The 21,915-nt window shown below is 33.8% G+C and overlaps 1 protein-coding gene across 1 annotated transcript; it reads right to left on the bottom strand.

Annotated features, from left to right (window-relative positions):
- Positions 1 to 852: 852 nt before the first annotated feature.
- On the bottom strand, positions 853 to 21,689 carry LOC113516353 (protein preli-like). The gene is made up of 6 exons (XM_052900438.1): positions 21,478 to 21,689; positions 20,900 to 21,080; positions 18,717 to 18,824; positions 10,237 to 10,342; positions 7,664 to 7,813; positions 853 to 4,515 (listed from the first exon to the last, which is right to left on the bottom strand). The coding sequence occupies exons 2-6, from the start codon at positions 20,989 to 20,991 to the stop codon at positions 4,351 to 4,353; spliced, it is 621 nt and encodes a 206-aa protein (XP_052756398.1). The 5' UTR covers positions 20,992 to 21,080; positions 21,478 to 21,689; the 3' UTR covers positions 853 to 4,350.
- Positions 21,690 to 21,915: the final 226 nt, after the last annotated feature.

Raw genomic sequence — 21,915 nt, 5'->3', positions numbered from 1 at the left:
GTGTATATATATATATATAAAGCTCAAAACATAGCAGTAGCAAACACGAGCTTCCTTTATAGTCAATTATCACGACATCAAATATGATCATATACTGTCAAAACCATCATGTACTGCCAAATGTCTTGTTCGTATCCTTTACTGACGGGCATTCCAAGATAATAATAAAATTAAAAATATTTCAACTTATTAATGTCCCTATGCCCTATTACTATATCTCTTTATAATACAATGAACGCTCTATATAAGCAACTCATTTCAACCAATTTCAATAATTTTTTTTATACAACTTAGAATGGCAAACAAGCCTACGATCCACCTGATAGAAAGTGGTTACCGTCGCCTATAGACATGTGCAGTACCATGGACATAACAGAGTATACTGTTTCGCCCATGATACCACGCATGCGTTGCCATTCCTGAGGACTCAGGTGTTATTCCTCAGTACCCTGTAAATTCTTATTGGGAAAGTTACTTATAGGAAAAAAAGGAGTATAAGTACACTTACCGTCTGGAAAATATTTTTACTTATGCCTTTAACTAATTAATCTGAGTACAATAAATGAAATATAAAAAATGTTGCTTATATAGGACGTCCACTGTATATAATTCATATTTTAGAATAGTCTCGTGTCTACTATGCACTTCTATCCAAGTGGCTTAGATTGATACCCTTTAGAATTCCTTCTAAAAGATTACAGTACTAAACTTATGACCTCCGTATTCTATACTTCTCTCTATATTTATTTTTCATAGTTTTTATATGTATTTTATTTTATTCCTCTAATCACCACTTATAGAATTGTTATTACTTCATCACCACAGATTAACCAAAGAAATAAAACTATATAATGAAATTATGATTTGATTTATTTATTGCCTTAATATTGTAATTATAACTAACATTAATTAAGGATTTTTCGCATTTACAGAACATTTTGAATCTAACGTCAGTTCCTACGTCCATACACTCCAATTGCGATATAATGAAGTAATAATTATACAAAATATATAATTGCAAGTGAGGAAAATGCAACATCTATTTTAAATTACGAATAGTGATGGAATCATTGGCGTGTTTAAGGTTGCAGGGCTTAAGGGGAGCTGGCCTGTATAGAAAGGTAGTTTATGTACTTTTTAAACATGTCTGCGCATAGCTGTAAATTTCTTTCACATTTTAGGGTAAACACCAAACAATACCGTGGCAAATGCAGACTACCACGGTATTGTCTACCTACCCGACCCCCACCATCTTAAATACGCCTATAGATGGGCCTAGGTCTAGAATTAGATTTTTAAAAGCACGGTTTAATGAACAAACTCACATATTTATCCTCTCTCAATAATATTTGAATGTAAATACATTATATTGCCATTATAAAATTTATTTCGTTAAAAATATAATTTATTCGTACTCCTATGTATATTATACTACATTTTTTTTAATTATTAACGTAATCCAAGTATAGAGTGAGAATTATACTTCACGTTAACTATGTACATTTGTTCAGACAAACACACACAGTTATGTAGTGAAAATTAAATACATATATATAGTAATTAAATACACAATTTAAAATATTCATTGATCATTCTCATTGAACAATTTACATTCAACATATGCATAATACTCAAGCCAATATTCAGTCAAGCAAAGCTTTAAAATGCCATTGCGTCTAAATAAAAAAAAAAACACCCCACAGCTGGAATGTGGTAAAAGGTACGGGTAGCATTTTTAAACTTTTAAAAATGGCAGTGACAAATAAATGATAATAATAAATAATAAAAGGGATATACCATATAAAGGCGTATCCATACTGTGAAAATTTTCCTGCGCCATTTTTTCCGCTTACATTTTTGTAAAACTGAAATTACGCAGTCGCGGAAAATGAAAATTATCTTCTATAAGCGGAAAAACTGTATGGTGAATATTTTCAGTGAGAATACGCAATATTATGTTAATAAACAATGTGAAATGCTGATACATCAATCAACAATGTATGAAAATATTTACATAGCAATGTAGTGGGCACCGTCGATCAACATCCTAAGCGCTAACAAATAGTTTACATTACTTTAATCTAGTATAACTATACATAAGTGCTACATAGTACTGCACTTTTTTAATAAGAAGCAACTTCAAGTGCAAAACTTGTGATTTGCTTTTATATATAACATTTGATAGAAATAATATTTTCAAAAAATAAACAATATTTTGATTTTAAAAGTAAACTACTATACCAATTATAAAATCTCTACTCGAGACCAATATGTAAGTATATCCTTTCACATAAAAAAAAAAGAATTTTCCAAATTTAGTTTACAATTAATGGAGTAATAAAGTAACAGGCATAAAAAAAAACATCTGAATTGAGAACCTCCTTTTATAAAAAGTCGGTTAAAAATAAAAACCAATCAGCTCAAATATCGTGCTAAGATTTAAGACTTCTGCCTGTGATTTAATATTTTTAATTTAATATATAACTAAAATCAAATTAAAAAAATACTAATAATCTTAGGGTGTATTTTTATTGAAATAACTGTGTACAACTGTTTCCCGCGGCTTTTCCCGCGTTCGTCAATACATAAAATATGTATTAAGATATAACACACTCGTGTACCAAATTCCGTCCAACCAGGATTGAGTAACAAAAATACAAATCTCACATTTATATTAGTAAGATTTGTTTTGTTACTAAATGTACAATATGTATGTAAATTACTAACTTCAATAAAAAGACATACAAAACAAAAACCACCGTTTTGTTTGCTTTGTTTGTGCTTGCGGTGGCTACTTGTTTTTAAACTACTTATTTAGTTATATACATAATCAGGGGCGCCGGAGAAAACCTAGTGGGATGCTAAGGCTCTTTTGATATTTTTTTAATGGGTAAAAATGTAATACCCCGCCTGCACTAATAGTATACGATAGTGGGGATCCAGTGACAGATGATAAATGAGAATGAAGGCAGGTCAGTTAGCCCATCGTGAAGAATTCACCACGATGGTTTCCAGGGGGAACCGCGTGGAGATCGACCCAAGAGGGTATATTGCTAGCAATGAAGCTGTCTTTTGATAATCATCACCATTATATCAACTTAAAACCAGACACTGGTTGCTGAACGAGCAAATGGGAACTAAACAGATCATGGGTTGAGGATTATTTCAGTTCTGTTATGATGTCCAGCGTCATGGATGCTCCGCATCCACGGGGTCAGCGCCCCTGTACGTAATAAGTCAGGAGAGAAATGTCTAATTTCAGGCGTGATTGATTTATCTTAATTATATGGCGAATTCAATTTTTTTTTATACAACTTACAATGGCAAACAAGCTGACGGTCCACCTGATGGTAAGTAGTAACCGTCGCCTATAGACATGGGCAGTACCATGGACATAACAGAGTATTCTGTTTCGCCCATGATACCACCCATGCGTTGCTATTCCTGAGGACTCAGGTGTTATTCCTCTGTACCCTGTAAATTCACGCCATGTCCCACCCTTCAAACCGAAACACAGCCATGCAACCACAACTGATTCACGGTAGAAACACGAATGGGACAGAGGTACCGAAGCAATTTTTACAAGGACTTTTGTAAAGTCTCCCTCTGGTAATTGATTAATTTACATGAAACCTGACCAAAATAAACTTTATATCGAGGATATAAAGTTCGATATTCCATGCCCAAATATTGGACATGATTCTTAATAGTAACCTTTAAGTTTAAAATTGTTGTTATAATAAAATCATATTGATTTTCAAATACATTTAGTAATTCGATACAAAGCCGAAATTCTATTAATTTTAGGATCGTCATGTATAGATCATATTCGCATTTCTTAACAAGAAACCATTATAATCTATTAAATAACCATACAGACATAAATATGAAAATTAATCAGTACTAACGTAGGCGAGAAGTGCCAGCATTGCATTTCTTTATTCTTTATAAAAAAATATAGATATTATATTGTTACAAGATATGTTATTTATAATTTTATTTTATATGCTTTTGTACACTCACTTCTAGTATAGATATTAGGTTATAACAAAAATTTACACAGGCAGACTTATCCCTTAAGGAAATTTCCAGTCAACCTTGGAACTTATATACAAATTAAAGACATGCAATGGCAACACTCGCTCTAAAGAAGCTACAAAAATTATACTGGCAATACCAAAAATTAACAAAACCTGGGCTTTGGAACTAAATACATTATTACTTAGAATATGGAAGTACAGTCAACGAAACAACTACAGTCGCAGACACTTGGAAGATCTGAGTGTCGTCACAACTTTATATCTTAGCTGTACCGCTCCAGGTTCCTTATTGTCCTCGCTCTTTGTCCTGTTATGTCCTGTTGACTGATGAGAGGACGTTGGCCTTGGCCCGGTCGGTGGCGGCGGCCGCCGCTTCCCGCATCTCCTTCAGTGTGTGCGTCATAGGCGTCATGGTGTGCTGCGAGGGCACCTGCCTCGGGAACATACTGTGTAGGACGTGGTTGAACCCGTTAACCTGCGGGCAATAGTAACAATATTAAATATATAACAAATATATTTCAAAATAAGAACTTTGGTCATATCTATGGAGAATTTTAACATTAAACGAGCCAAATGCAACTTGAAAGTCGAGTTATATTTTTTTCTTTTTTTAAGGCTATTTGAAATAAACAATTTTTTCTCTCTTTCTAACCGCATAAGAAACATGAAGATATCTTTATAAATAACGTAGAATAAAAATAAAAAATAAAAAGCTGCAATTATCTCAAAAGACTAAATTCTAATTTAAAACAATATATAAAAATGTAGTACCAAAAGTAACAAGTCACTGACCCCGTAAATGTCAAATCTATTTTTCGTTTAATTTAATTTCTTTACATTTGTTCAATTCGATTAATGACCTTTTACAAGATTAAATAACCATTATTATTTTCAAAAAAAAAAAAGTAATTAATAACACGTTAAATAATGTTAGATCCTTTTACACCAAATATACTTTCTTTTTAATATTACATGGAAACAGACAGAAGTCAATTTAGGACTATTTCCACATGATACTTGCAGTACGTTGAATGAATAAATTGGATACAATTCAACTATTTCTAAAACTATTGAATATACAAAAAAACGTATAATTCCATAGGAAAGAATACACAAAATTAAGTATGCTCAATTTTCACACATAATTAGAATTAAAAAAGCAAATTAAAAATATTTTAATTGGCTCTCTGGAAAAGTAGCAAATTTGAATTGTAGCGTTTCTCACTAGAGACATAGATATGTAGTTTATAACGGATATTTCATCATCGTCATCATCACATCAAATAGTGTATTCCTTTTTTTAAATATATGGGTTGTAATATAGGGAAATAACAGAGGCCTATATTAAATAGTAGACAATTAACGACTGATATGATATATATATAATTTTTAAACTATAAAATATATGTTTAAAAATAATAATGAAATTGTTACTATTTTAAGCATTTTGTTTGTTTTTTTTTTTATTTTTTGTACATGTATCTTTTTTCTATCTCTTTTCACTGTGCATTTATGTCTATTATTGTTGGTATGCTGTAAGTAATGCAAATAAATTATCTATCTATCTATCTAAATTAATAATAAATAATAATTATATACATACACTATCAATTATATAGAGTATAAATCTAGAAATAGAACAGACCTCGTTCTGTGCACTTGTTGACTAGTTTGCTATGATTTTAATAAATATATATAGTTCAATATTCCGCCTCTATAGAGCAGTATGTTCGTATGACGCAATGGAGACGTCAAGGTCAGTGGTAAATAAAGAACCCTTATGTAACTCACAGTTCGTGTTGTGACTTATTGATGGAAATTAATTATATCGTTTATATTATATTTAAATTTTGTACTTTGTTCCATTGTCTTTATTGTACAATTTTTTTTTTATGTAAACTTAATTTTATAAAGAGGAAAGTTTAGATATTTTAACCAACTCCAAAAAAAGAATAAGTTCTGTGTTTCACTTTGTCTTTTTTTTATGCAACTTAAAATGGCAAACAAGCTGACGGCCCACATGATGGAAAGTGGTATCCGTCGCCTATAGACATGAGCAGTACCATGGACTAACAGAGTGTATTGGGTCGACCCTTCATACGTATCCATTAATGAGAACTAAGGATTTATGCCTATGTACCCTGTAATTTAACACATAAATATTTAGACTATATTGACTTGGCGTGTGTGTGGTGTATTTAGCGTGGCAACTACTATATTTAGAATATAGTAATTGCCACGCTTGGCAGGCGGGTTGCCAACCGTAATAAGGCTTTAGAGATGTTTTAAGAGGGACGCTGCTACCCATCCCTTGGCCTCCCTTAGTCGACTCTGACGACACCCACGGGAAAGGAAGGGGTAGCCTATTCTAAACTAAGATACCTGAGGTACATACCTGCAAGGCTATATATATATATATATATATATATATATATATATATATATATATATATAAATCGTTTTTATATGTAGCTGTAAGCTTCCTTCAATACAAATAAATTAATGATCAGTTACCAATAGGTGCAGAATTTTATTTAAAAAAAAACATGCTAAATGGCTCGCTTAGTGTCAGTGTATTAAGTCATTTTCATGACTTATTCGTGACTTTTGTTTTGCATGAGTCGCTATTCAGGCATATTTATGCGTTTTTTTTTAATAATTTATACGAAATACTGGTAATTAAAAGAGTATTTTTATTTCGTCACCAGACATATCACTATATATATTTTTTTATTGGCTTAAGATAATTTCCGAGACAGAGTGACAATGTATGTGACAATCAGAGTGACAAACAGTAAAATGGAAGGGTCTGCATAAGCAATGCTGATAATTACTGTCTAATCATAATCACAGTAGGTTTTTTTTTTAAATGAGTGAAAATGGTATGGTTGGGCAATCTAACTAATCTTAATTAAACTAATCTTCATTACTAACTATCCCTTCTCCCCCCTACTATCCTATATTAGGTAGCATATTTTTTTGATGGGTGAAAATGGTATGGTAACCCCGCCTGCGCTAACGGGATACCCTGGCGGAGCACCAGTAAAGGGTGATAGATGAGAATGAAAACAGGCCAGTTAGCCCATCATGATGAATTCATCAGGAATAAACCATGATAGTTTCCAGGGGGAACTGCGAGGAGGTCGACCTGGTTGGGTATATTGCTAGCAATGGGATTCGCAGTCTCTATTACTAACAATCCCTTACCACAGTAGGTTAGTACAGTGTAGGTCGCTGACTACTAACACACCACTGGCGTATCAATATATTAAATTTTAACTTACACCTTCAAAAACACAACTATGAAAACCGCATCCAAAATAGTATAGTTTTTCGCGATGCCAAAACAAACGTACAGACAGACAAACTATAAATATAAAATATATAAAAATATTAGACTTGCCTGTGTGATTTTTTTGCCTAAGTTGAAAAAGTACCCCAGTGTATACACTACATAACGGGGCAAAAGTGTGGTCACTAGGGCTTAATTAAAACAAAAACAATAAGCATAAAACACACCACTTAAAATAAGCACAAATGAAATAAATAAATAAATTATAGTGGGTATTGATTTTATAAAAAAAAAAGGAGGGGAGAAAGGAAATAGTAATATTGAAACTCACCATTTGTGTGCAGTTCTTCCTGAACCTCTCGACACCGAACGCTCGTATCGCTCGCGAGAAGCCGAACACTTGCGAGTCGATCCACGCCGAGCGCCGGGCGATAGTCTGGCCCGGCCCCGCGGCCTTATACTCGACGCGTTCCACTACGCTCTAAAAAAAAAACAAATACAAATAAAAAAAATCTAATTAATTGAAGTGTTTTTTTTTTTAATGGATGATAATGGAATGGTAACCCCGCCCGCGCTATCGGTATACACCGGCGGGACACCAGTGAAGGATGATAGGTGAGGATGAAGCAGGTCAGTTGGCCCATCGTAACGAATTCAACAAGAATTGTTCACGATGGTTTTCAGGGGGAACCACGTGGAAGTCGACCTAATAGGGCATATTGCTAGCAATGGGGCTGTCAAAGTCCAATGCTAATAATCCCTTAATGATTTTTAGATGATTAATATAAAAAAAATCTCTGGAATCAGTCCAAAAATTTATGATTTCAGAAAAAAGAAATCAAATAGGTTTTATAAATGACGGAGTTCCGAGGTAACAAACATAGAAAAAAAGATTAGAACCGAATTGAGAACATACTCCTTTTTTGAAGTCGGTTGAAAACCAATTAACACTGTGGGTCATCGTGGAAACCTTTATTTTATTTTTTAAATTTATTTACACTTTATTGCACGATTTATAAAAATCTATACTTATAATAAATCTGTAGAGAGGTCAATTCTGTACATGAAATATATTTCCAAAATAACTATCAGGGAGTGATTAGTGATCGATACTGATGCCAAAAATGCAATCAGTAAAATTGTCTGTCTGTCTGTATGTTCGTTATAGAAACAAAAACTACTCGACGGATTTTAACGAGACTTGGTACATTTATTCTTCATACTCCTGGGCAGGTTATAGTATACTTTTCATCACGCTACGATCAATAGGAGCAGAGCAGTGAAGGAAAATGTCGGGAAAACGGGAGAAGTTACTCCATTTTTAAGCTTCCGTCGCGTGTGCAGCCTTAATGGCCACTTTTTAAAATGTAAAAATGTCCACCCGTGCGACGCCGGGACGGACCGCTAGTCTATAATATTAGTGATTACAAACCCACGGCATGTAGCTTTTAATGTATTATCCATTTTTTTTAATTAACATTGTTCTTCTTCATGCGTTCACGAGTATGACGGATAAGCCAGCACAGCGCCGCTACTAGTCTGAACATCATAGTAAGCATGACTTGTACAAGCTACTAGATAAGTTTATCACTATATTTATTATAATCTATCACTGATAACAAACTTTAGTGGTGGGGATTTATAGACATAATTCTGTTAACAACAGGCTTATCATTATAACTTATTGTTGTTACTGTATGTTTTAGTGCAATAAAGAATATATATATATATATATATATATATATATATATATATATATATATATATATATATATCTAGCGAGGGTCATACATCTTCTACAAAATTGATATATTAAATTCATATACGAGGAAGCTTGTGCTAACAGTAATGCAACATCAACACAGAATTACCGGGTAGAAGGGATTGTTAGTAATGGAGACTGAGAATCCCATTGCTAGCTATATACACAACCAGGTCGACCTCGCGGTTCCCCCTGGAAACTATCATGGTTAATTCCTGATGAATTCATCATGATGGGCTAACTGGCCTGTTTTCATTCTCATCTATCACCCTTCACTGGTGCTCCGCCAGCGTATCCCGTTAGCGCAGACGGGGTTACCATTTCATTATCACCCATTAAAAAAAAAACACAGAATTACCACGAATAAATTTTATGTTAAAATTTTGTTGGTCACTAAACAAAATTAGGCAAAAATCACTAGATGGCGCTGGAATCGAAACTTGTGGTTTTTGTTGATAATTTTGTAATTATATAAGTATTGAGTATAAAAATATAAATAAGGATATAAAAAGGAGTATAAAATAATACTTTGTCTGGAAAGTATTTTTACTTATTTCTTTTACTTACTCAGTAGATTTAATAAAATATAGAATAGAATAGAATAATAAATAAATATAAAGAATGTTGTTTATAAAGAGGTTGCTTATATAGAGCGTTCATTGTAGATATATAGATAGATAATTTATTTTCATTACTTACAGCACACAAATTACAACATATATAAAATAAAAAAAAAAAAATGATTAAAAAAAATACATAAAGCCAAGTACAACTTTCTTTTTGTGCGTGTGCCATAACAATACAAAATGGTCACAACTCAGTTTATTGCTTCGCCCTCAAAAGAGCAAAGCACTGATATTCTGTTGCGGCCAAAGGGAATAGGGCAACAATAAAACAATACTACCAGATAATCTATACAGTAAATAGACAGATATGACAGTTAATCTAGCAGACAAATGGAACATAGAGGTAACTTGACGGAATATCTAACCTTTGTCTGTCAATTAAGAATTGTTTTTAAATTAATTTTAAAACTAGACTTAGTGGCGATCAGTCTTATGGGAGGTGGTGTATTGTTCCAACATTTTGTGACTTGATATCGGAAGCTAATAGTAGTAATATGTTATTTGATTCAATCTTACCATTACTTTTGTATATCCCAGATTCCTGGTGTACGTGACGAGGATCTTCTTTTCGGGATCCACAATACTCTCCTCAATTATTTTCACTGACTGCGCGTTGAAGAACCTTTTAAAGTTTACAATATTTTAAAATTATACTTATTTGTTTACATTTTATTTCATCAATTACAAAAAAAAAGGGAAGTTACGTTTTTTTCCATGCAACTCAGAATGGCAAACAAGCTGGCGGTCCACCTGATGGAAAGTAGTAATCATCGCATATAGACAGGAGCAGTACTATGGACATAACAGAGTATACTGTTTAGCCCATGAGACCCCCATGCGTTGCCATTCCTGAAGACTCAGGTGTTATTCCTCTGTACCCTGTAAATTCACTGCCATATGCCATTCCCTTCAAACCGAAACACAGCCATGCAAACACAATTGTTTCTCGGTAGAAACATGAATAGGACAGAGGTGCCCAAGCAAACGACTTTTGTACAAAATCTCTCTCTGGTATACTCCCTATAGTGGACTGTCTTAACGCTATGTAATCGTTTCCAGACAACTTTTGGAAAGAAGACATTTAAATAAAAGACTTACTGAAATACGTAGCGTACTATAATATACATACTTACACATATATTTTTTTATGCAACTTAGAATGGCAAACAAGCTGACGGCCCATCTGATGGAAAGTGGTAACTGTCGCCTATAGACATGAGCAGTACCACATATATTGTTTATTATTATATTAGCCATGAGAGCTTCACCGACAAGAACGGAGCTCTTAAATAGGATAGATTAGCCGTTAACCGTCCACTGTTGAACACAGGCCTCCCCCATAACGTTGCTACGTTTGGCAGGCGGATTGACAACCACAATTAGGCTCTGGTGATGTTTTAAAAAGGACACTGTTGCCCATCCCTTTACCATTAGGTCCCCTTAATCACCTCTTATGACACCCATGGGAAAGTAAAGAATGGCCCATTCTATGCCGGGATAACACGGCAATAAGACTATTTATTTCAGTAAATTTTTCCTCTATTCAATAATGCATCACCTACGTATTTCTCGGTTTACCTAATTGTTGACTGGTGGTGCGAAGAGATATTGTTAGTAATGAGGATTATCCGTCCCATTGCTAACAATATACCCTAACAGATCGACCTCCCCGTGGTGCCCCCTGGAAACCATCGTGCTGAATTCCAAGTGTATTCATCACGATGGGCTAACTGACCTGCTTTCATCCTCACCTATCATCCCTCACTGGTGGCCTGCCAGTGTATACCGATAGCGCAGGCGGGATTACCATTCCATTATCATTTATTAAAAAAATGTTTGACTGGTAGAGACCATCGTCCGCCAAAATGTACATAGAATTTTACTGTTCATTGAAGTTTAAATAAATAAATAACTAGAAACTTAAAAATTGATACACATTTCGTAATACTCATCATTCTAGTCATTACCGAGTGAACGTAGTTGCTGTATCAGCAGAACGAGTTAGCAAGCAAAATCATCAATACTAAGTAGGTCTACCTATCACTAATCGCTGACAGCGCTGTTTGTTACATTAAGTGTATAATATACAAAACAAACATATTTCGCGATCAGCTATAATTAATTAAAGTTTTTTTTTTATACAACTTAGAATAACAAACAAGCTGACGGCCCACCTGATGGAAAGTGGTAACCGTTCACCTATAGACAGGAGCAGTACCATGGACATAACAGAGTATACTGTTTCTATAGTAAAGTTAAAATATTGTCTCAAAGTATTGACTTGAGTTTGCCCTATATTATTGTAATGTATTTTTTAATGGAAACTTAACACGTATAGTTTACTAACACCAATATTATATTTATTGGGAACGGGGGAGACGGTTGGAGACCATTTTATTTATTATAATAAAAAAAATACATTATTAAAAGGAGAAACAGGAGCCACCCCCATACAGCCTACAAGTAAAAGATTAAGAAAACACCACCAGTGTGTCGGCTCAAAACCTAATGACCCAGAGGTGGTAGCCTCCGGGGTTGAAGCTGGAGTAATAGGGTTCGCCCCGAGTCCCCTACCTCGCCCACCCTCACAATCCGGCGGGTACAGAAGACCTTGATGATGATGTATTTTTTATACCTATAAACCTAGTTTTGGGGGGGAAAGGGAATGTTAGTAATGGAGACTGAGATCCTATTGCTAGCAATATATCCAACCAGGTCGACCTCCTCGCGGTTCTCCCTGGAAACTATCATGGTTAATTCCTGATGAATTCATCATGATGGGCTAACTGGCCTGTTTTCATTCTCATCTATCACCCTTCACTGGTGCTCCGCCAGCGTATCTCGTTAGCGCAGGCGGGGTTACCATACCATTTTCACCCATCAAAAAAAAACCTAGTTTTTGTGTCGACGTATTTTTTGATATTGTGCATGACTGCAATTAATGTAAATACTTAATTTATTTTTTAATAATATTTACTCTTTTATATATATAATTCCAATGCATTAACCTTGTATTTTAAATAAATTTACCACAAAATGCATATACAAAAAGGCAGTGAAATTTTTACAAGATCCTCTTAATCAGTAAGTACTTAATAAAAGTTCTTAGAGTTACTTGGCCTAACATACCTGTAAATCTAAGTTTTAAAACTGAAAAAAAAAATCTCTAAAAGTCTAACGGCGGTTGCCAACCCGCCCGCCAAGCGTGGCAACTACTGGCAAAAATCCTCTTATGGGAAAGGCTTATGTTCAGCAGTGGACAGTTAAGAGCTGATATGATATAGGTATTTATCAAATATATTTAATCCGTCTAACCCTTACAAAAGCGGGGGGAAGGGATTGTTAGTAATGCAGGCTTTCAGTCTTATTGCTAGCAATATACTCTGTCGGGTCGACCTCCACGCGGTTCCCCCTGAAAACCATCGTGCTGAATTCCAGATGTATTTATCACGATGGGCTGACTGACTTGCTTTTTTCATTATTCACCTATCACCCCTCACTGGTGCCCCGCCAGCGTATACCGTTAGCGCAGGCGGGGTTACCATTACATTGTCACCCATTAAAAAAAAAAATAACCCTTACAAACGCGTGGACACATTTATCGATAATGATGATAAGAAATTATGTAAGTATAGATATATCACGTACAGTTACAGATACGTAGATATGTAGAGAATTAATGTATCTATTATGAATGTTTACAAATTACATCTTTTTATTACACCGATTGACTGGCATATAAAGTTTATGTCTTCCTCCATTCCAATTAATACGTGTATGGAAAATTTTATGGAATATTTTACTATTGATTGAGCAAAGACGCTTACCAGAGGGAGACTTTGTACAAAAGTCGTTTGCTTGGATACCTCTGTCCCATTCGTGTTTCAACCGTGAAGCAGTTGTGTTCGCATGGCTGTGTTTAAAAGGTATTATGGCAGTGAATTTACAGAGTACAGAGGAATAACACCTGAGTCCTCAGGAATGGAAACGCATGGAGGTATCATGGGCTAACCAATATACTCTGTTATGTCCATGGTACTGCTCATGTCTATAGGCGACGGTTACCACTTTCCATGAGGTGGGCCGTCAGCTTGTTTGCCATTCAAAGTTGTATAAAAAAATAAAAAAAAAGAAGCAGGTAAGTAGAAACACTTTCACATTTTAACTTACTTATATAATAAAATTGTAAGTAGACTATGTCTGTACATGAAAAATATTTAGAAAAAGGGAGATATTGTACAAAAGTCGTTTCCTTGGGCACCTCTGTCCCGTTCGTGTTTCTACCGTGAAGCAGTTGTGTTTGCATGACTGTGTTTCGGTTTGAATAATCTGCTACATTTTGCAAACAAATTAAAAACAATACACGAATTCATAATTAAAACATAAGTTTGTAAATAAGATGAAAACAAACAATGTTTACAATTTAAATTCTGAAAAATATTTGTATAGATGTCCGATACGAGTAGATTAATAAGTAGGTATTTAATATTCACTACAACGAATCTTGTTTACAATTTATATTTATCGAAATGACAAAACGATAGTCGCGTACTCCAATTGGACTGATCGTACCATTCAGCCGTAATGAATAATTTTTTTTTTACATCACAGGGGGCATACGAGCATGCGGCACACCCGATCGTAAGTGACTACCGCCGCCCATGGTCACCCACAACACCTACGGCAGGCGGGGTAACCATACCATTTTCACCCATCAAAAAAAAAAAACAAGTTCCATGAGGGGTGGGAGGAGGGCTGTCAGTAATTGCCACGCTTGGCAGGCGGATTGACAACCGCAGTTTCGCTTATGATGATGTTTCAAGAGGGACGCTGCTACCCATCCCTCGCCTTCCCTTAGTCGCCGCTTACGACACTCACTTTAGGTGGTCTATTCTATGCTAACGTAAAAACTTACATATTATACATAATACGACACAAATTAATACAAACGGACATACTCATGAATACAAATGCTTGTATTGTGCGGGGTTCGAACCCGCGACCTTTTGAAGCTAAAGCGGAGTGTCAAATCGATAGACTACAATAATTAAAATAAATTCCAGTGAAATTGCATATTTGTTTTTGTTTTGTAGTATTTATTACATTATATTGAAAAAAGCTGTGGACGTATGGTCCCGGCATAGAATAGGCCATCCCTTCCTTTCCCATGGATATCGAAAGAGGTGACTAAGTGAGGACGAGGGATAGGCAGCAGCGTCTCTCTTAAAACATCTCTAAAACCTAAAAGCGGTTGCCAATCCGCCTGCCAAGCGTGGCAACTACTGGCAAAACCCCCAAGGAAGCTTATGTTCAGCAGTGGACAGTTAAAGGCCGATATGATGACGATGATTGAAAAAAAAAAGTGAATTAGGATTTTCATCAAATACTTTAGTTGATTTTATTTTTATAATCGATTTTATGTTATTATTTATATTACATTACTGTCTGTTTACTGTGCATCGTTGATAATTTGGTTGGCGGATAACTTTCTTCTGATAAGGCAGGCAAAAGTAAGTCAATATTACGACAAGCGTATTGTCATCAAGGTCAAACTCGGGTCATCATTTTTTATCAACAATACTCGTCATCTTTGCATAAAAAATAACAACACCAATTGTATATTTTTAATATGAAACGAGATAATCGTGTAAAAACTAGAACGAAACACGAAAAATACCTAAACTAGCTACTGGAGAGAGATTGCCTTTTTTTTAATGGATGATAATGGAATGGTAACCCCGCCTGCGCTATCGGTATACACTGACAGGACACCAGTGAAAGATGATATGTGAGAATGAAAAGGCAGGTCAGTTAGCCCATCGTGATGAATACACCTGGAATACAGCACGATGGTTTCCAGGGAGGACCATGTGGAGGTAGACCTGACAAAATATACTGCTAACAACGGAATAACACAAATCGTCACTCACTGGTACCCTGACTAACCACGAGAATCACAGTATAATTTACATGTCAGATTTTTGTTACATTCAAGTTACAGTGAGTGTAAAAAGTATTCGTACACCTAGGGTTATAATAAAAAAAATACGAATTTGATAGACTTTCCTCTATTTATTTAATTTAAATCAATACTGTTAAATAGTTTAACATTCCCGCACTTTGTTTATGATAATTTTTGTTTTTTAAAAAAAAAATTATACAACATAAAAATATTTTTACGTTAACTAAGCAAATAATGACAAACAAAAAGTATTCGTACATTCATTCTTTTTTAAATGAAATTCTGTATAAATCATTTATTCAATCGAATTTTTCATATGCCTACAATGCCAAGGTCATTTTTAATACGTAGGTATAGATATTAGACGTTTTAGTTGCACTCGTGACAAGTATAGACGTATTTAGTTACAAAAATGGGTCGTAAAGCAAAAGAAACGCGTGAAGAGGAGAGAAAAATAATTATTAATTTGCATAATCAATGCAAATCATTATGTGAAATTGCAAAATTTGTCAATAGACCACGTTCAACCGTACAGACTGTAATTGATCGGTTTTCTATTACTAAAACACTAAAAAACAAACCCAGAGGTGGGGCGTCCATCAAAAATCACGCCTCGATTGGATCGGAAAATTTTAAATTGTGTAAAAAAAAATCCAAAAATTAGTGCCCCTCGAGTGTTACAAGAAATTAATAATATCAATGATTGCCATATTTCTGTCAGTACCGTTCGGAACGTATTACGTAGTAACGATTATCATGGAAGAACTGCGCGTAAAAAGTATTGGGTAAATGATATTAATAGAAAAAAAAGATTAGAATTCGCAAAAAGATATATTAATGAAAAAAATCATTTTTGGCAAACTGTTATTTACTCAGATGAATCGAAATATAATATTTTCAAATCGGATAGACATCATATGGTATGGAGAAAACCTAATATGGAATATAAGAAAGAAAATTTATGTCCAACGGTAAAACACGGTGGTGGGTCAGTATTTGTATGGGGTTGCATGAGTGCTTTTGGGGTGGGAATACTTGCATTTATTGATGGAATTAGGGATCATAAAACGTATATTAATATTTTAAAAGAGAATCTTCTCTCTAGTGCAGCTCAAATGGGTTTTAACAATAATTGGATATTTTTACAAGATAATGACCCTAAACATAAAGCATGGAATACTAAAGCATGGATCCTGTTTAACGCTCCAAAATACCTAGAGATTCCTCCTCAATCACCTGATATTAATATTATAGAGCATGTGTGGGATTATCTCGATAATAAAATTCGAAATCGACCAATTTCAAGTAAAGAAACACTAAAAATTGCGCTTCGCGAAGAATGCCGCAGAGACTCCAAGCTATCATCAATGCTAACGGTGGTCCAACAAAGTATTAATATTTTTTTAATATTCATTTACTTACAAATTTTATAAGTGTACGAATACTTTTTGTTTGTCATTATTTGCTTAGTTAACGTAAAAATATTTTTATGTTGTATAATTTTTTTTATTAAAAAACAAAAATTATCATAAACAAAGTGCGGGAATGTTAAAATATTTAATAGTATTGATTTAAATTAGATAAATAAAAGAAAGTCTATCAAATTCGTATTTTTTTTATTACAACCCTAGGTGTACGAATACTTTCTACACTCACTGTATGGTATTATTTGATGGTTAAAAGTAGCACGGATAGCCTAATCTGAATATTAAAATAGTAACCTTATTATATTTAAGTTTCTTCCAATAAAAAAAATAATATGCCATAAACTGATGCAGAGATTTTATTTTTATTATGCTCTACTCTAAAATATAAAATTTTGGCTTAAGCGAATTTAGAACTTCAACAACGATAATAAAGTCTTATATTACATAACACGTATAACACATTTTTATACCGATAAATACATAATATAGAATACACTCTTATGTAAGAATTAATCGTACACTTTCGTAAATAGTCTATTAATAGCCCTATGGCAGTGCAAAAGGCTATATAAACAATAATATTGTTGTTTAATTCATTATATTCCATTTATCACATGTATTTAATATAAATGGCAAAGAATAACAGAGGAATAACACCTGAGTCCTCGGTACTGGCAACGGGGGGGGGGGGGGGATTGTTAGCAATGGAATTTGACAGCCCCATTGCTAGCAATATGCCTTATTAGGTCGACCTCCACGTGGTTCCCTCTGGAAACCATCGTGAACAATTCTTGTTGAATTCGTCACGATGGGCTAACTGACCTACTTCATCCTCATCTATCTATCCTTCACTGGTGCCTCGCCGGTGTATACCGATGGCGCGGGTGGGGTTACCGTTCCACTAAAACACACACACACTGGTAATCCATTAAAAAAAAGTACTGGCAACGCATGGAAAGTATCATGGGCGAAACAGTATACTCTGTTATGTTCATGGTACTGCTCGTTAGTCTATAGGTGACTGTTACCACTTTCCATTAGGTGGACCGTCAGCTTGTTTGCCATTCTAAGTTGCATAAAAAAAATTAAGTAGGCCACCCTTTCCCGTGGGTGTCATAAGTTCTTTTAGTTGCCTCTAAAAGAACTTAATGGTCAAGGGATGGGCTGCAGCATTGCTCACAAAACAAACTACCTGCCAAGCGTAGAGACTGATTAGGGCAAGGTCTATGTTCAGTTGTGGACAGTAAACAGCTAATATCAATAGCTGATCTGGCAGGTATTTTATCATCTGCTGATCAGGCCACCTACTGGATACATTTTTACCTATTGGGATAAAAAGTTAAAAATCTCTCAAATAGGATCAAACAATACAGTTTTTCCAAGAGACTACAGCATGAGGTACTTCAAAAAAGGGGTAAAGAAGTTTCTTTAAGGTCGGCAACACGCGCGTAATACCCCGGGTATTGCAAACTAGTGCAACCAGCTTAGCACAAGGACTGGCTTCCCTCGAGGACACGAACCCCGTTCATAGGCTATAATAATCATTTATCATCAGGTGTGCCATACGTTTGTTTACCACCTCAGTGGTATAAAAAAAATTTTTTTACCTCTCACCCCACTTGGGTACTCTGTTGGTTTTGGTAAGCAGTCTCTTTGTGTGGAGGCACCCATCCTTAACCTGCCGGCTCCATGTATCTTCAGATAGCACATGTGTACTGAAACATTATTATTTTATTACTTAGTGTTACAAACCATTACAACCTATAGAGTGCAGGAGGGAAAGGTTTGTTAGTAATGGGGAGGTTAGTCCCCATTGCTATCAATATACCTTATCAGGTCGACCTCCACGCGGTTCCCCCTGGAAACTGTTGTGACTAATATAAAGTTGAATTGACCTGCCTTTTCATCCTCACCTGTCACCTCTCACTGGTACCCTGTCAGTGTAAACGGATAGCACAGGTTATGCCATTTCCATCCATTAAAAAAAAAACCTATAGAGTGCCTAATATTTATATTAATGCATGCAGTGCAGTAAAATTGAGAACAATTTTATTTATTAATTGTTTATTTAGCACTGCACATACTAGGTTAATATGTCACCCAATAAGTTTGTAATATTTTTCTTTGTTTGTTATTTAGTAACAATAACTAATAATATCAATATCCACACATACCAACAATAATTACTAATACTAAAACTATGAAAATGAGTTTGTTACCCTTGGCACCTTAATGATCAACCATTTACTATGAAATTTGATATATAAATACTATATGTGATAGAGATAGAGAGATAGATTAAATCACAGATAAAAGCCAGTAAAATTATAGAATAGAATAGAATAGAATAGAAATCATTTATTCAAATAAACTTACATTGAAGCACTTTTGAAAAGTCATTACATTTTTTTTAATCTACCGCTCGTTCGGAAAGCTGTCTCATCACAAGAAGAACGAGCAAGAAACTTGCGTGTTGCTCTTTTAAATAATTTTATTATTACTTTACATTTTTAAGTTTAATTGTGAATATAAATATTAAGAACTAGGGGTGGCCAATATATTGCAATATCTATATATTGAAATTACAATATCAATATATCACCATGAAACATATATTAAATATGGATCATAAAGAACTGGATCAAAATTAATATAAATATTCAAATGGTATGGGGCCATATCAAAATGGATAATCACCTTTGTTTAAACCATCAATGTCCAGAGTGTATATAGAATATATAGAGAGAATATATAGATATTGGAACAGTATCTATATAACCCATCCTTATTAAGAACATAACATTCTAGGAAGTATATATAACCATTGGTAGCTATATTTAAAATTATCTTTACATTTTCTGTGTCATAACACTAATAATAGGACACAAAAAAGTATGTAAACATGACTTCAGTAAAAAAAACTTTGTTTACTTCTAGTTATAAATGGATGCATCAATCAATCAATGGTCTGTTAAAAAACACATTGCATTCTTAATAACCTATTATTAAATATTATTATTAATACCAATTAATGTTAGGTTATCACCTACCATCTATGTACATACTACTTATACAAGTAAATAAACAACACTGATTGATTGGAAGGTCACATTTTTTCCAGTTAACTTCTCAAGGAGAGCTAGTATTTAGCATTATGAACAATGAATACTTAATTATACACATCATATTAACAAACATTTATCTAGATGTATATTACACTAGTTTTTAACCACAGCTTCTTTCATGTAGCCATAATATAACTGGAATGTCTGTCTTTCTCCATCTCAAATAGTATTCATGCCAAATTTAACAATGATATGATAAAGCCATTAAAACACCAAAAAACAACAAACAAGCATACAAACTTAGTTTTATAATTATACAAGTTGTAACCTGTGGTTTTGTTCACATGAATTACTTAGGTGCATAGTTTTTTTTTTTTTTTTTATGTATATATTATAAGTTTTTGCCCCATTTCAGAATCAAGTTTGATAATTCTTTTGTTTTATTAAGCAACCATTTTTTTTTATTAATGGCTGGTAATTATGGTATTATATAGTTAAAGTGAATTAAACATTGTGTTAAAATATACACTGATGAATGACTAATGAATGTTAGTGTCATAAACAATGACTTTTTTCTTTTACCACTTGCGCTAAATGAGCACTAATATTTATTTTTGTCATTTAATTATTACTATTTAATTCAGAGATACATAAATACAGACAAAGGCTTATCAAGCCTATCTAAACCACAAATAAATATTAATTATTTAAAGAATAAATCTTACCTTTGAGGATTAGGATATCTTTTCCAATAACCACACGCAACTTGATCCCAACTAAAATTGAAGGTTGAGGTATTCTCGTAGTATCTTGCCATTTTTTTAGTGTTTTTCAATTTTTTATGGAATGATTGTGAATAAAAATTCGATGCTCAATATAAAACCATACTCGTATCGGCAAATATCCCTGATAACACAAGGATATTATATATCGTTAGTTTTGTAAACAACGTGTCCACAGATTATATGAAAAATATCAGATTACATAAAAATCTAACTGGGTCAATTTATGAATTTATAGAAGGCCAACCGATACCGACGACGGACAACGTGTTTGTGATTGTAGTCACGTACAAAGGTGTACAATAACTATAGCGAAGTAAGCCATGGGTTGACCGTATTCATTCAATACCTACGTACTAGAGAGTTAAGAATTGATCACACAAATTTGCATTTTTTAAACACAATATCCATTAATTTTATATTAATAACACAAGACGGTTCAAATTATAAGTAACAAATATAAAAATTACTTTAATATTACGACCCACAAGTAACAAGACGGAACTATTATTTTAACATACCAGTTCGCCGGAGACACTTGGATTGTTTTTATTCTAATAAAACGCCGTTGAGACCCAGTTGCGATCACATACAAGGTCTTAGCGACCTATTTTAAATTGCAGATGATCAACTGAACCACGAAAATCTTGTTAACATTCATACTGCAGGTGTTTTTAATAAAAAAATTATAATCACTTGACACTTTGACAGATAATTCCAGACTAAAGTCCATAAAGTAGAATAGAAGAAGCATGCATATGGTGAGAATAGACTACGCTTATCTATGGTTAGAGTTTAAAATGGCGCAACATTGTATAAATATTATCTGTGGGAATAATATTTAGGTTCGGTTTTCGGCATAAAAACGTCTTAATAGTAACTAATTTAATATATTTTTAAATTTTAAGTTTCATATTTTTTAAAACTTTTATTAAATTTATTTAACTTTTGTACTAATA

This window comes from Galleria mellonella, unplaced genomic scaffold, assembly GCF_026898425.1.
Source record: "Galleria mellonella isolate WM207_F2 unplaced genomic scaffold, CSIRO_AGI_GalMel_v1 utg65, whole genome shotgun sequence".
Lineage (NCBI taxonomy): Eukaryota > Metazoa > Arthropoda > Insecta > Lepidoptera > Pyralidae > Galleria > Galleria mellonella.
Note: the sequence above shows the minus strand (reverse complement) of the source record. Positions and strands in the feature narration are given on the sequence as shown.

What these genes read in the sequence shown, in the direction of transcription:
- LOC113516353 (XM_052900438.1), bottom strand. Translation starts at nt 20,991, where the DNA reads ATGGCAAGATACTACGAGAATACCTCAACCTTCAATTTTAGTTGGGAT. An exon ending in GTACCCAAGTGGGGTGAGAG is followed by an intron (nt 10,343 to 18,716) that starts GTAAAAAAATTT and finishes AAACTTTAAAAG; the next exon opens with GTTCTTCAACGCGCAGTCAG. An exon ending in GGAAGAACTGCACACAAATG is followed by an intron (nt 4,516 to 7,663) that starts GTGAGTTTCAAT and finishes TATTGCCCGCAG; the next exon opens with GTTAACGGGTTCAACCACGT.